The 14,843-nt window shown below is 41.1% G+C and overlaps 1 protein-coding gene and 1 long non-coding RNA gene across 3 annotated transcripts in view; one reads left to right on the top strand and one right to left on the bottom strand.

Moving 5' to 3' along the window:
* Positions 1–2,571: 2,571 nt before the first annotated feature.
* LOC106945779 (uncharacterized) lies at positions 2,572–3,561 on the bottom strand. The gene is made up of 2 exons (XR_001424635.1): positions 3,013–3,561; positions 2,572–2,864 (listed from the first exon to the last, which is right to left on the bottom strand). It is a non-coding gene; the product is annotated as an uncharacterized LOC106945779 (long non-coding RNA).
* Positions 3,562–3,665: 104 nt separating this feature from the next.
* capgb (capping protein (actin filament), gelsolin-like b) overlaps positions 3,666–14,843 on the top strand; it is a 16,555-nt gene continuing 5,377 nt past the window's right edge. The window contains exons 1-5 of one of the 2 annotated variants that reach the window (XM_015029698.1): positions 3,666–3,815; positions 10,232–10,425; positions 13,326–13,480; positions 13,835–13,993; positions 14,172–14,321. In XM_015029698.1, coding sequence (XP_014885184.1) covers positions 3,691–3,815; positions 10,232–10,425; positions 13,326–13,480; positions 13,835–13,993; positions 14,172–14,321 — 783 coding nt within the window. In that variant the 5' untranslated portion in view covers positions 3,666–3,690. Of the gene's footprint in view, positions 3,816–6,135; positions 6,438–10,231; positions 10,426–13,325; positions 13,481–13,834; positions 13,994–14,171; positions 14,322–14,843 lie in introns of those variants that run through there. The other variant, XM_015029699.1, reaches the window with a different exon arrangement.

Below are 14,843 nucleotides of genomic sequence, written 5' to 3'. Positions count from 1 at the left end.
TGTCCTTTTAAAAAAATATATGATTAATTTAGACTATAACACACCTTTAAAAAATTAATTTGTTCATACCGATTTGCAGGTCATGGCATGTTTCATGACTTTAGCGTGTTTTAAACATAAAGTACTATTTTTGTTCTTTAGCTTTTCTGAACTGGATTTGCTGTTGTCTTTGGAGTTAGAACAATTTTGGCCCAGCTTTAGCTGAGTTTTATTTTTCTTTAAAGAGAAGAGACTTGGCAACCCTTACAAATAAGCCCCACTGATTCCGCATTTCTCTACTGCTGAAACATTTTTATCATGCTAGCTGAAGGCTAATAGCTGCAATGGCGTCTCAGATGCGTTGATGTGTTCGGATTACCGTTAGCTGGCTTTGTTTCCGGCTGCGATTATTTCAACAATCTCCATGTTTTCTCAAGCCATACGTACTCCTAGACATCCCAGATGTTTCCTGTACCAATATAACAAATATAAATTTAATTTTTTATAGAAATTACATAAAACGTTTCTATTAGCATTGCTGAGGTCTCCACCTTGGCGAGTTAGCTAAATTAAGCTAATCTGATGTTGTACCATCGCTGTAAGGACAAAAATGCGCTTATTTCCTATATTTTTGGCAAATAAACATTTTCTAGCACACGTGTACTTATTGCTTAATTATCACCGTGTATTAAAAATATAAAAAAATACTCACTTTAATTTTATTCGGGTAACAAAAATACATTGCACCTATCGACCTAAAGAGGGCGCTCTCACCTCACTGTGAGTTCATCAACATTGATTTCCTCAAAGGAGTCATTCACGGTTCAGGGACTTTTTACAGGTAACCGGGTGGCAAATTTAAAAGATTTGCTGCTTTTGCCACCTGTGTTATTGAGCACCTTCAAATTTGATCTTTTCTTTCTTCTGCTGAGCAAACAATTTTGCTCAACTAACCCCCTCTCCACCACAGAAAATACAGGGTTGAAAAAAGTTTTTATTACTGTTATTAGTGTATTAGTGCAGAAGACTGCATGACTAAATGAGCATCAAAGGTCAGTAAAACATAAAAAGGGCCACCTTTTCAAATAGGATTCATATAAAAACCAAATTACGCCACTCGTGGGCAGCTATAGTTACCTTTTTAAGACAACTTCTAACATTTGAACTGGAACCTGACAGAATCTGAGAAGGGACCTAAACATTAGGGTGATGACAAGGAGGCGTTCCGGCTTGGAGCTTATTATCACAGAATAATTGCCAAAACATTAGAGAGGAGACAAAAAGCTGATCAGCAGTTACAATAAGGATTTGACTGCTGTAATGCTAATAAATATGTTTCCATTGGGTTTTGGGAAGGATACAAGTAATTTTCTACATGCTGTTTTTTTATTTGTTGTTGCAATTTTAAGCAAAATGATTGCATATAACATGTTTTCCTAATATCTTGCAGCCCAACTTTATCCAGCAGTTGCTGTGGTGAATGTTAACCTGAGTAAAATTACAATCACTCCAAAAAAAAATTCTAGAATATTGACTATTAGACAAATAAGTCCAAAACAGAGATGTTTCATCATTGTACAAAGTTGTTTGGAGAAACACAGCTCATCAATACGATGACTTGGACTTGTGTTTGCATCACTTTGCGCTCATCGAGTTCACCATAAACTCCTTTTGTAGGCCAAAGCATGCAGCATTTCATCTGTCTGTCCAACGTGGCATCATTGTTCATCAACAGAACAAGGATCCCTGAACTCAGCAGCAAATGGTAAAGAAAAGATTTGAAATGTTGCCCAGTTAAAGTCCAGACCTCAGCCTGAGTGAAATGTTGTTGTGGGATCTTATGAGAGCTGTGCAGAAGCACAAACCTGCATACCAACGTTGCTTACTTTGCATTGCTTTATGAAAAGTGTTAGTAGTACATTTGAGGTTAGATTTGTTCCAAAACCTAGTAAAGTCCAGATCCCGTCTTGCGTAAACGTAAGTTTCTTTTTCCTGTAACCAGTTAAAGTACAACCAAAGGGACTCTCTCAGGCTCACTTTAAGGAAGTGCGTTTCCCAGCAGCTTAAGTGCGAAGGCTGCACCCTTTCACACGTTGACTTCTCGCCGAAAGCTTCACGGTTGTTAGAAAGGAATCGTGAAGGACGGAGCTGCTCCGACTGACCACAGTCGAAACCGGACATTTAAATAAACTGTGTAAAAACACATAACAGCTTTTTTTTTTTAACCCTCTCACATTAAATTAGTCTAAGCTTTAACTTTTTTTTTTTTTTTTTTTTTACAATATAATTTCTAATTGCAGAATAATAAGATATTTTGAGACTGTTTTTGTTACTTTCTCTAATTTCTAAAGTTTGCATACAGTGGAGTTTAATGTATCAAAGAGTAGGCGACTGACAGGCCACTCAGAGAGGAAGAAGCCATTACTCAGAAAGAAACATGAAAAGAAAAATTACAGTTTGCTGATGCACTCAGAGACAAAGACCTTGTTTCTTTGGAGTTGATGAAGCTGAATTTGTAATGATTGTTTTACATTTAATGGAAAGAAGAAATCCTCTAGTTTGACATTTAGCAGATACAAATGTTTAGGAAACTGTTTTTTTTGTTGTTGTTTTAATGGTCATCAGAAAGAGTCTGTCTTTTTACACAGTGCGTATAATTATCTGGTTTTAGTTCTGCTGTGTATAATAAAAAATAAAACACAAAACAAACCAATAAATACTCCAAAAACAATATTGACATTTTAATAAGATGTCAGTTTCTCTAACATTAATATAAGCGAACAAACGAACAAAAAGGTAATGGTTTCAGGTCACTACCACGACGTCAACTTTTTATTAAACAAAATTTGACTAGACAACAAAAAAAGAATCAGAAGCGCCATCACCTAAACCTTTTGTTTCTTTTGTTCGCCGTTGTCAAAACTCGCACCATTGTTCCCCGCCGTGTGAGCCGATTGATTGAGTCACAGGCATAAATTGGATTAAGGATTAGATTACCTTTAGATCACAGTGGAGTGAAAAGGATGTCATCACCAATCTGTGACTTAGCTTCAAAATGGACTGAAGCTTAAGTTAGTTGCTCAAACAGTATCAGATTCTGGTGTTTTAGCAACAAAGTCAAAAGGGGTTAAAATCAACACTAAGAGTAAAACCAGATAAGAGGCCGCTCCTGGTTATGTTTCTCAGTTTTTCCCAGTGGAAATGGCTGAATCACAGCTTTTCGTGTGAGCCCACAGGTGAAGCCGCGCAGGAGGGAACGTCGTAAAACCCTGCGTGAATCTCTGCAGGCTGCGGTGCTGGGTGTGTCCTCAGTATGTGTCAAGGCCCGGCTGATGCGACTCATGACTAATGTTTGTTTGGACTTGTTCCCATGGGGAAACGGCAGAGAGACACCGAATTACACAATTTCATGCGCAACTTTCTAGTGCAAGAAGAAAAATGCAGATTCTTCAGGTTTTCTTCCAAAAAAAAAAGTTCCACAAAGCACTTTTCTTTTTTTTTTTATTAAAACGTGAACATTGTTGCAGCTGCTCTTTTGGTTTCACTGGATGGTGATTTTTCTGAAACAAACGACTGTTTAAATTGCATGAGAGCCCTTCTCTCAGGGTTGGCTCTGATTCAATCAGGTTTCCGCTGTTTCTTGCAGCTTCGGGTTGCCTCAGAGGGCCGGGCCTTAGACCACCACAGACTGAGTCAGGAAATATTTGGTGAATGTGTGTGTGTGTGTGTGTTAGAGTTTGTGTGTTTAAGGACGTGTTTCTCCTCGCATTGCTGCGTTTCCCTCCCTGTTCTCTGCTCGGTCGTGTTTGGTCCCAGCTCCGTCTTCCCTCTCCAAGGTGAGTCTGGCAGGTTTTTATCCTTTTCCTTATGCGATTTCCCGGCTTCGTTTTGTTCTCTTTTCTCACGTTTCCTAGCTCTTGCCCCTCTTTCTTCTCTGTTCGCTCATCATCACATTCCTCCCGAAAGCAGCAAAAGAATCTCAGAGCAGGACAACGAGGCTTCGGTTTCGCCTGGGCCTGGATCTGCTCTTGTTTCCTGCTGCGCTCCTGTTATCAGCTGGGGAAAAACCCTGGTTTATGTGCCAACTTTTCCTGGTGTCATTTCCTTTGTGTCGTCAAATGCAAAACTGTTTTACGACTTCCTTAAAGCTAGCCCACATATTCAATCAGGCTGTAGCAGGAAGTTTGGTTATCCCTTATACATTTGTGGGCTCAAATTTCACCAAACTTCTATATGTGTGCTGTAGATTTAAGTCTTAATCAAACCCGGTGTGTTTTTCATCTCAGTTCTCACTCAGAGCTCTTCTCCACTCTCAACATTGTCTGCTCTCCTATTGCTGCTTGCTCAGCAGGGCATGAATGACTGATTGGGTCGATGACCCCAGCAGCCTTGCCTGCTCCGTCGGGTCTTCACCTGAGCGGTTCCTCCGTCCTCCGTCTAACCAGACACCACTTAGCGCTCCATCAGACGAGTTCAAGAGGCCACGTCGTTTTTTTCATTACCTAAACCTTTTGTTTCTTTTGTTCGCCCTTGTCAAAACTCGCACCATTGTTCCCCGCCGTGTGAGCCGATTGATTGAGTTACAGGCATAAATTGGATTAAGGATTAGATTACCTTTAGATCACAATGAAGTGAAAAGGATGTCAAGTGGAGGATGTTTGCCTGAATTTTGCTTACAAGCGCATTGCAAATGTGTCGCCACTGCTTAACTTTTCAACATCTCGTCCCGTTACAACTCGAAGCTTCAGGTGGTTTTATTACAGATTTAGGTGATTAAACCAACACAAAGCAGTTCAAATAGAAATCTGAGCTCCTAAAATAAATCCAACTGCCTTTGGTAAATATTCGCCCGAGTCAACATTTTGTAGAGCCACCTGTAGTCACACCTGCATGTCTTTTTTGGACACGTCTCTGCCATCTGAAATTGTCACTCGTTTTCTGGAAAAAGAGTTTTAAACACTCAGATTTGATTAAAAGTATCAGAATGTCGGTTTTGAATTGTCGCCACAAATTCTTGATAGGATTTAGGCCCTCCTGTCCGCCGTGTACCCCCGTCTTCATGATGATGTTTGATCGCTGATGTTGCCCAAAAAAAAACCTCTGAGGCCTTCACACAACAGCTGGGTTATACCAAAAAGAAATCACTGGGAGTCTGTCCGTGACTCGGTTCGTCAATTAGTTAGACTGGATTTTAGTGCTATATCAATCGTCAAACATATTAAACAATAAAAACACATTGATGTTTGTGGTTGTGACGTGACACAATGTGGAAAGATTTAAGCAACATGAAAAACTTTAGCCAAATCCAGTTTATCCAGGTCTGTCTTGGAAAGCCAAGCTGAAACCAAGCAACGAGTCATTGTGTAACTGTAGCAACAAGATTTTGTTTTTACAACTGGGAGGAGCCGATTAACATCTGAAAAGCTGAAGTAATACCTGAAATGCAGCTCCAGACTTCATGGTTGCAGAGCAGAACCAAAGAGCAGAGAGAGGAAGGAGGAGGTTCAAACCATCTCTTCCATCCATCCACTACTCCAGCGTCTCTGTCGAACTTATATGCCCAGACAGAGATTTAAAGGGGAGCAGAAAAAGCAAATGAGACGGATTAGCAGGGCGCGCAAACACCTGCTGGTGTCGTCCAGGACGTGCTACTGTGCTTTGCACTCAAAACCCTCTCAGTTTATGGGTGCTCCAGAAATGAAGCAGGGTTTCTCTGTGTGAACAGCAGATAAGTTAAGCTTTCTGCTCTCATTTAAAACCAAGTGCTTATATTTAGCAGCAGATTCCTACAGACTCCTCCAGCTCTACAGCTTTGAGATTTTATTGGGTTGTTCCAGTGACTCTTGTTCTACCAGCATGGGAACCAGCTCTAGGTTATCCCTAGAAAGGCCTGTAACTCCCTACGGCTGAGGAGTGGTGAAGTATGTATGGAAGCCCATTTCCGCCACTCTTTTTAGAAAATAAAAAATAATTATCTCATAATAATGAGATACTATCTCGTAATAATGAGATACTATCTCATTATAATGAGATAGTATCTCATTATTATGAGATAATTATTTTTTATTTTTTTAACAGAGTGGCGGAAATGGGCTTCCATAGTGAAGGAAAAGGATGGGAAAAAAAAAAAAAAAAAACAAGACAGACGAGCTTGCTCTTTCAGTAATTATTATCAGCCTTGGCGCTTTGCTTTAGCCAGGATCCAGGAATCCGATGCTGCTCCCCCTCTTCCTCTCTCTCCGCCCTATCCACGGGCCGCAGGTAGGCTTTCATCACGGCGGCTCCAGTTTCCTGCCACATATAAGCTAACCGGGCCAGGTGAGCTCAAACACTCCTCCTCGGCAGGCCGCTCGATACCTCACAGCTTCGCACACACAACAAACACACACAGTCCAGCGGGCACGGAGAATGGAGCCGGAGGCAGACAGCATGCCGGAGGCACCGGAGGAGATCATACAGTTAAGTGGAGTGGGGCCTTCTTCCTTTACTCAGAACCGCTCTTCCAGCGCGGTAACCTTAACCCCGGGGCCTTTGTACGTGCTGCTGCTTTGGCTCCTCTCTGTTTCCATGCTCCCCTTTTACTTTAAGCCGTCATAGATTCACTTCACTGCTCTCCGTCTTCCTCTCCGGCTTTGGCTGTTTCGGTCGGTGGGGAGGAAGGAGGAGCTGCACTGGCATCCTGTTTGCCAGACCACAAAATCTGATAACCAGTTCGCAGTAATTTCGGTTTCCATCTAACGAGGTGTCTTAAAATATTGCTTTGGCACGACTCTGAACATTAATATCAAATTAAGTATTTGTTTTCTGTTCGTTATCTCTCTTTTTTTTATGGTGGACGCTCGGCGCCTGTTTTTTGGTGGCAGAAAATGAGCCATAAAGTCTTGACGTTTATAGTGATGGATATTGTTGCGACGGCTTGTTTATTTTTAAACCCAGCTGAGTAAAACTGTCTGAATGTATCGATGAATCTACAGAGGAGCTCCGTTCATGAGATTTTGGAAAAATCTGCAAAAAATTATAACGGCACCCCATATTCATATTCATATACATGCAAACGAAATGTGCAGAATAAAGTTGAGAAAAATCCAAACGTCATCTTGAGCATGACAGAAAAAACAATGAGCGTTAAGATTATTTTTCCACGAAATCATTCATTAGCACCTTAAAAACTCTTGGGAAAATAAATGGTTTTGTTTTTAAATGCGTGCTTCACCTTCTGAGGCTTTAATTACAAATTCACAGCCTTCTGTTTTTAAAGGGGTGAAAATGTGATGCGATACTGAGGAGTGTTTCTTTTAATTAATCTTCAAAATGTTAAAACGCGAGAATGCTGGGAAATGACTGCAAAGCGAAACTTTCCCATATCTACAATCGGGGCAATGATTAAAACGTTACAATTAACTGGAGCGATGACGAACGAGAGCAAAGTTCATCTTGGTATCACACAAACTACGGATAACGGTGGAGACAAAAAAGATCAAAATCCAGCTATGACCTTTCGCTTTGCAGCATTTAGGCTGCATAATTACAACACAAATCATTTTAATACCTGCTTATATTTATATGTTTATTAGTTTGTCACTTTTGGGTCTATTTGTACTCAAAGAGCAGCATGTTGGGTCCACCAGGTCTCCACAGGTTTTTTCTGTCCTACCATCACAAATGCAGAATTTGGTAAATACTACTGAGACTTTAACTGGAACTCATCTTTTTTTTCAGCAACAAACATTTCAGGTGAGAAACCTTTGTTAAGCCAGATACGTGTAAAAGGACCTCTTGACCGTTGTGTTGCAGGGTAGAGGATCTGTGATGCTGTGGGTCTGTTTCTCGTCCTCTTTCAAATATTCCCTTGAAGAATTGCGACAGTGCGCAGCGTCGTAAAATACAAAGATTTTACTTGAAAATCAAGTGGATTCTGGCAGAAAAAAAAAAAACAGTTTTCTGTGTTGATTCAGAAAATCAGCACAGAAATGGTTCAAGAGTCAAAGTCAATCCTCTTGATGAGTCGTGGCATGAGCAGTTCTGTTAAAAATATATTTTCTTAACCTAAATCAGTAGTTGAGTCCCTGGACTCTTTGTTTTCAGCAGTTCGAACATAATCATGCAGGGCGGATTTCTGCTAGCAAATCAGCTTTGTTTTGTTTTCAACAACTCCTTATCTACACATGTTATCCATCTGGTAGATAGAGAGGGATGTGTAGAAGGACGTGAGGATAATCTATTATCTTATCATCCATAACGTGAACATAAACATCTCGGTACGTTTATGTCCATCCTCTTGGGAGCGTCGTAGGATGAAGTTAAGAGAAACACAGTTGAGCCCTCGTGTGTTAACAATTTATCCAAGAATTGATGCTCATGATGGGAAAAGAAATCTCATCCACATCTTCCCATGTTGCCACAAACATCCTTTCATTTCATTAAGGTCTTATGTGAGAGTCACATTAGTGAAAACCCTGTAAATTCTAGACTCTAGCAGGTAAAAATAGTGCACAAAAATCCGTGTAGGACGGCGAAGTCCTAGCGCAAAAATTCGCGTGATAGGTGGACGGAGCCTGGCGCTGCAAGGTTGGAGACCTTGTCCTGTCAGGCGACGGGGCCTGGATGATACCCGTGTTAAACGGACAGCGGAGTCTGGCGACGACAGGCGCTCAAATTCCGTAACAAAAGTATATTTTTATCTTTTTAAAAAAAAAATCTTTTTCTCTTTTTTTCTTTTTCCAAACTCTCTTTCTCTTTCTTACTGTTTATTCAATGTCACATGCTGTTTTTATTTTGTTTTTTAATTTTGTAAAGCACCTTGAAATACCTTGCTGCTAAAATGTGCTATACAAATAAAATGTTGATTGATTGATTGATTGATAGTGAAGCGAAAGGAAAATGTTGGTGTCAAATTTTTATGTTTTAGAAATAAACATATGAAAAGTCTGCGCTAGCACTTTGTCAAACCACCTTGGTGGAAGGTGAACCTCGCCCACGTCTCAAATCTTTGCGCTCCATAAATCTTCACTTTATCAGCTGCTGGTAGGGAGTAATATCCCCCGCAGCATGATGCTGCCATCGCCATGTTTCAGACGCTGTGCTAGTTTTCCTCCACGTGTTTTAAGCTAACTTCTAACCAGAGCTTCTTCTGTTTGCTGGGCTGGTTTTAGCTAGAATTAGTTTGAGGTAAATAAAAAATAAAAAAGAAAAGAAAACCACACAACACAACACTACCTTGTGATGAGGAAGTAAACTCACAAGGAAGTAAACTGTGTTCTGCCACATGAAAACACAATGAAATACCTTGAAGTTTGTGCTTTTATATGACAAAATGTGAAAAAAAGAGATTTTTTTTTTAGTAGACTTTTCAAGGAGTCAAAAATTGTCGCCAACGTTGTTCAGTGAACTTTGAGGTTTGTGTTGGTTTTGAACTGATGGCGTTCCTTGAGTTTCACCACATCCTAAATGAATCGTTAACATTCATTTTACATTAAACTTTACATCCGGCACGCTGGCGCCTGTTTCTTTACCGCAGATCTCTGCTGTCAGCCTGCGGCGTTGCTGAATGTTGAGATGGTGTTGAAACCAGGTTAGAGAGGCAGAACCTTTTGTCACTGTCTGCACCAGGAAAGGTGTGACCTCGTTCTTATGAAAGGCGATTAAAGATTTGAAAGGTGCATCGGCTCAACGTGGCATTTTTATGAGATATTAAAGGTAAGACTGATTCAGTTTTACTAATAAGACAAACCACCAGCAGACAGGAAAAGGCTTGTGGTTAGTTGCCCCAGTTCTAGCTTTCAGCATCTCAAAGCGTTGCTGTTGTTTTTATTTTATTATTTTTTACTTTGAACAGCCGTAAAAGGAGAGCGAGTGGCACGTCTGTCTGTAACCTGGAGCCACACCTGAGAAAGTGAAGCTGTGGTTCCTGCTCCAGCCGGATCTTTTGTTTACGTCCTGTCTCCTCTGTTTTGTTACAACAGAATTGCATGGAAAAGACAAGATAATTCTGGTTCTGGATCACTGTGGAGCTTTATTTTTATATATTTTTCCCCCTTCTGTTTAGGAAGTCATAGTTTTGCTTCTTCTTTCACTTCCTCCTTTTTTCAACTGCAGCTACATTTTTCCTAACAGCAGTAGTGACTCAAACCGCGTATTTAAAACTTCCCCCTTCTGGTGAACCAATCAGGCGAGCATCACTCGACGCTTCACTTGAAAGCCTCCTTGCGTTTCCGTTTTCCCTGCATCATTCTGGTTTCTTCTCTCCGAGCAGAATGTTCCCGTTAAAGCCAGCGCCGGGTCAGTTCGGCCCAGAGGTCCGGAGCCCCGGGCTCAGGGTGTGGAGGGTGGAGAAGATGAAGGCGGTGCCGCTGGATGCCTCCGAGGTCGGCGCCTTTTACAACGGAGACTCCTACCTGGTCCTGATGAACCGGGGCGAGCAGGGAGCCGACCTCCACATGTGGATCGGTGAGACGCTGGACGGGCTTTTGCTGCGTCAGTCAGTCACAGTCGACGCAGAGATGCAGCAGTGTGCAAAAGTTTTAAACCAGGTCCAGGTGTTTCAGGAATCTCTTAAAGGCCAGTTTGTATCCAGGCGTTTTCATGTGAATTATTATTGTTTTGGACTTTGATTTTTGCACTCACTTGACCTGACAAAGACGTTATCTATTTTACCAACAACAGTCTGAATTACATTATGTATTAAAGAGATAGTTTCACCTTGTCACGTTTGAGGAAAAACAAAAAAAGAACCTTCAGAGGGGAAGCATCAGACTCACACAAACCTCATTTTTCTCAAGCAATTTTAAAAAAGTAGAACTCAAAATAGAAAAAGTCGTTGTAGGACATATTAAAAGGCGTTTATTGTCACATTTTAGACCCGAAGCCTTTAGAGTGTGAAACATAAATTGCTCTCCGCCTTTCCAAAACTTTTCTGAAAAAGTTCAGAAACAGGAAAGCAACCGGCGCCGGTTTTGACCACTGCTGTGATCAGAACCACATCTACCCTTTATGCTGCCGGTGTTTTGATTTGCAGTTTTTGTCCCACGTGAATGACACACAAACTGGGCACAACACGTGTTTTTAAACCCTTGGAAGGTGCCGGTTTATTAGGTCTCCACCACTAGTCACAGACTAACGTTCTCCTAACTGATTGATTTTCCGAGGTCAGTCGTAACTTCCTGAACTTCCTGAGTTTAAATCTACCAGGGATGTGAATAATTTTGGTTTTAAATGTGTTTTTGTTTGGAAACGGAAGCAGGATCCTAAAACAATCTATTAACAAGAACACACAATCAAATATGACGACCAACACCACTTTCATCAACATACACCCATGCGCCTCATGCAAATGTCCTTTCAGCTCTTGTTCTCCGTCAGACTGAGTGATTTTCACCTGGTTTGCAGGAGCTGCATCGGAGCCAGAACATTTGCACCTGGTTGCGGTTCCTTCTCCAGTTTCTGTTTTACTCCGTTCTACAAAAGAGCTAACCATTGTGCGGTGCTTACTGCACACCTCAGCCTGCTCCAAGTGCTGCGGCTGAATAACCGATGACCCCTGGCAGCGCCGGTGATGACACACGAGCCACCGTGCCGACCCGCGCCGCAGCATTCAGAGGGAGAGAAGGATGGGAAACGAGTCCAGTGGGCCTGGGGGCGTGGGAGGGACCAGGGAAGGTTTTTGAGCGGCTCTCATGAAAAATGCAGGAGGAACGTTACAGTACTCAAATGTGGCCGTTGTTTCCAGCATGTATCCGGTGCTTAGGTAACACTAAGCTGCCTGTCACGGCTTGGAGAGCGCTCCGTTTGCTCGAGCATGTGTTTCTGTTTGCTCCCCCCCGCCGACCCCCCGCTTGTTCAGATCTGGTGCAACTTCCAGCAGCCACTTCACTTACTCCGTCTAAATAAACGTCTTCTAACGCTGAAGCTTCTTCAGTTCACAGAGATAAAAAAAGAATGTCATCCTCATAAAACCAGGCCGCATAAACAAGTGCGATGATCTTCAAACTGAGGTCAGAGTCTGCCTGCACTGTGTCATGTGCAATGACACAGTTAGCACAACTTTGTCCTACTTTATGTTGGGGATTTAAGCCAACATAAAGCTTAGTTGTATTTTTAATAGAAAATCTGATTGAACAGTAGCAAATCTACAGCTTTGATTTATTTTAAACTAAAAAGACAACAATAAGCAAATTTAACCAAGAAAATGAATTCAAAAACGCAACACTGGAGAAGAAAATGCAGTTTTATCGACTCCATTAAACACATTTACATAACGGAGTCATAGTCATCCATTACTGCCACTTTAACACTTGTAAATAAATGGTAAAACTGTAAAAAAAAAAGCTGCAATAAACCCTTATTCTGAATTGATATATGACTCACAGTGACATAACATAACATAACCCAAGGCTGAAGCATATAGAGAGCAATGAACTTAGTTATCTACTTTGTTCCTGCATTTTTAGTTTTCTAGCTTGTGACTAAATGACGTGAAGTGCTGGAGCGACTGTCACTTTGGAGGAGAAACGGGCCCACAGCACCACAGACCCTCCACTGTACTTTGTTTCAGACTAAGCCTATGCTGAGTATTTGTTGCTGAAAAGCTGAAGGAACATGGTTCCAGATAAGACGGCGCTAAACTTCACCCGTTGGCATTTGCAGAGGCGGGTCAGAAAAAGTTTCTCCAGTCATTTCTGTGAAACGTTCGGTGACAACAGCAACATCTTTTTATTCTCCCATGCAGACTAAATGACCCCAAAACGATTTGCTGCAGTTCAAATTTGTAGATTTCTTTTTGCTTCAGCCTCATCATTGCAACGATTTTACTTGTTTTAAATTTGTAATTATGACTCAGACTGTAGCGATGGCAAATTAAAGGGAGGAACCGTATTTTACATTTTGAAGAAGACAGTTGTGCTTCATTTGGCTAACATGTTCTCCTGTTTTTCCCATTTTGCATAATTTTTAAGCACCAGTAAAACACAACGATGACATTAAGATCTTTTTCTAGACCATCTGAACAAAGTAAAAAACAAAATGAAAAGTCAAATTGTGGTACTGCTGATGCCTCATATTATTCTGCGCTAAGAAACTAAATTTTATTTATTTTTTTTATTTTTATGTTTTGCTGTTTCACTTCTAGAGATAAAAATCAGACATATAATGAAACTTTACACCTTATCGTGAACTCGACATTTCTTCTCCAGATACGCGGTCGTATGCACATGTCAAGATATGGAGATAGACAGATATGGAGACAGCTGAGCTTAAACACTGCAGGTTTAAACAAAAGTGGACAAGTCAGAATGTTTTAGACATCGTTCAAATGTGAATTAGCAGCGTTCTGTTTTCTCGCCTGCCTTCAGGAGAGAAGTCCTCCCGGGACGAGCAGGTGGCCTGCGCCATGCTGGCCACCCAGCTGGACAACTTCCTGGGCGGTGACCCCGTCCAGCACAGGCAGGTCCAGGGCTTCGAGAGCCCGGAGTTCATGGAGCTCTTCCCCAGAGGGGTCAGCTACAAGGTGAGCCAAACTCATGCAGGAAACAAAATGAAATATTCTCACCTAACTTGAGAATTTCTTGCAACTGTCCTACTACGACTCTGACTCTTTTCCTCTTAGGCTTCCTAGTGATTATAAACCTTCTGAATTGGTCGCAAAGTTTATCTTTTTATGGTTAGATTCTTCTGAGATAAGGACGATTCCAGATAATTTTTTTTTTTTTTTTTTTATGATTGTTTAAGTTAGGCTTGGTAGACAAAAATGGACATTGGCATAATCTTTAATTCCCATCAGTTTGCATTACATAAACCCATAACGAGTCAAACATTAAAAACATAAAGCTGAAGGTGTCGGGTTTTTTTTTTTTTTTCACAGGAGGGAGGTGTGGAGTCTGGCTTCAGGCGGTCACAGGGCAGCGGGACGGTGCAAAGGCTGTACCAGATCAAAGGGAAACGCAACATCCGTGCCAAGGAGGTGGAGCTGACCTGGAGCAGCTTCAACAAGGGCGACTGCTTCATCCTTGACCTCGGAGAGGTGAGATAATCCAACCGAATGTGAAACATGCACAGGAGGCCTGCAGCAGGAGTGCAAATGTAATGTTTGAACCCTGATGGGGCTTGGAGGGGTAAATGCAAATGCAAATCTAAAAATGCATGAACATGTGAGGCTTCTGCATAAAAGCTTCTGCAATCTTCCTGTGGCGGCTCTGCAGACAATCCTGTCGTGGACCGGATCGCAGGCCAACATCTTCGAGAAGCAGAAAGTGCGCGAGATCGCTTCGCTGATCCGAGACACGGACCGACACGGGAAGGCCCGCGTCGTGGACACCAGCGAGGGGGAGGAGCCTGAGGAGATGCTGAAGGTGCAAACGAAACGATGATCGGTTGAGCTCACGGGATTTCTCAGAGTTGCTGTAGACAGAAATGAGTACATTTCCATCAAAAAACATGGAATATTCTGAGTTCGAAAAAGTTGAAAGTCTGTGAGAAAACGAAATCAGAAATTTGGAGATTAAGCTCAAATTTTCGAGGGAAAAAAAGCATAAAAATTTTAGAGCTCCAGAATTTGGAAATTTCAAGAAAAAAACTTGGAAATTTTGAGATCGATTTCAGAAATTTTCTAGAAAGAACAAGAACAGTTTTGAGTTGTCGCAAATTAAAAATTTGTGGAAAAAAAAAAAAACTCAGAAAGTTTGAGATTAACCTTAGAAACTTTCTGGGGGAAAATATGTTGTTTTTTTTTTTTTTAGTTTTTTGTCTAGCATATTTTTGACTTTCGAAAATCAAAACTTTCCATGTTTTTTTTTTTTTTTTTTTTTTTTTTTTTTTTTTTTGGGTTTTTTTTGGATTTTTAAAAAAAAAAAAAAAAATTTTTCCAAAAATTT

The sequence above is a fragment of the Poecilia latipinna genome, unplaced genomic scaffold (genome assembly GCF_001443285.1).
Source record: "Poecilia latipinna isolate Pla-1442-1.1 unplaced genomic scaffold, P_latipinna-1.0 Scaffold160, whole genome shotgun sequence".
NCBI classification, from domain to species: Eukaryota; Metazoa; Chordata; class Actinopteri; order Cyprinodontiformes; family Poeciliidae; genus Poecilia; species Poecilia latipinna.
The sequence above is the reverse complement of the archived record's forward strand: the minus strand, read 5'-3'. Positions and strand labels throughout refer to the sequence as shown.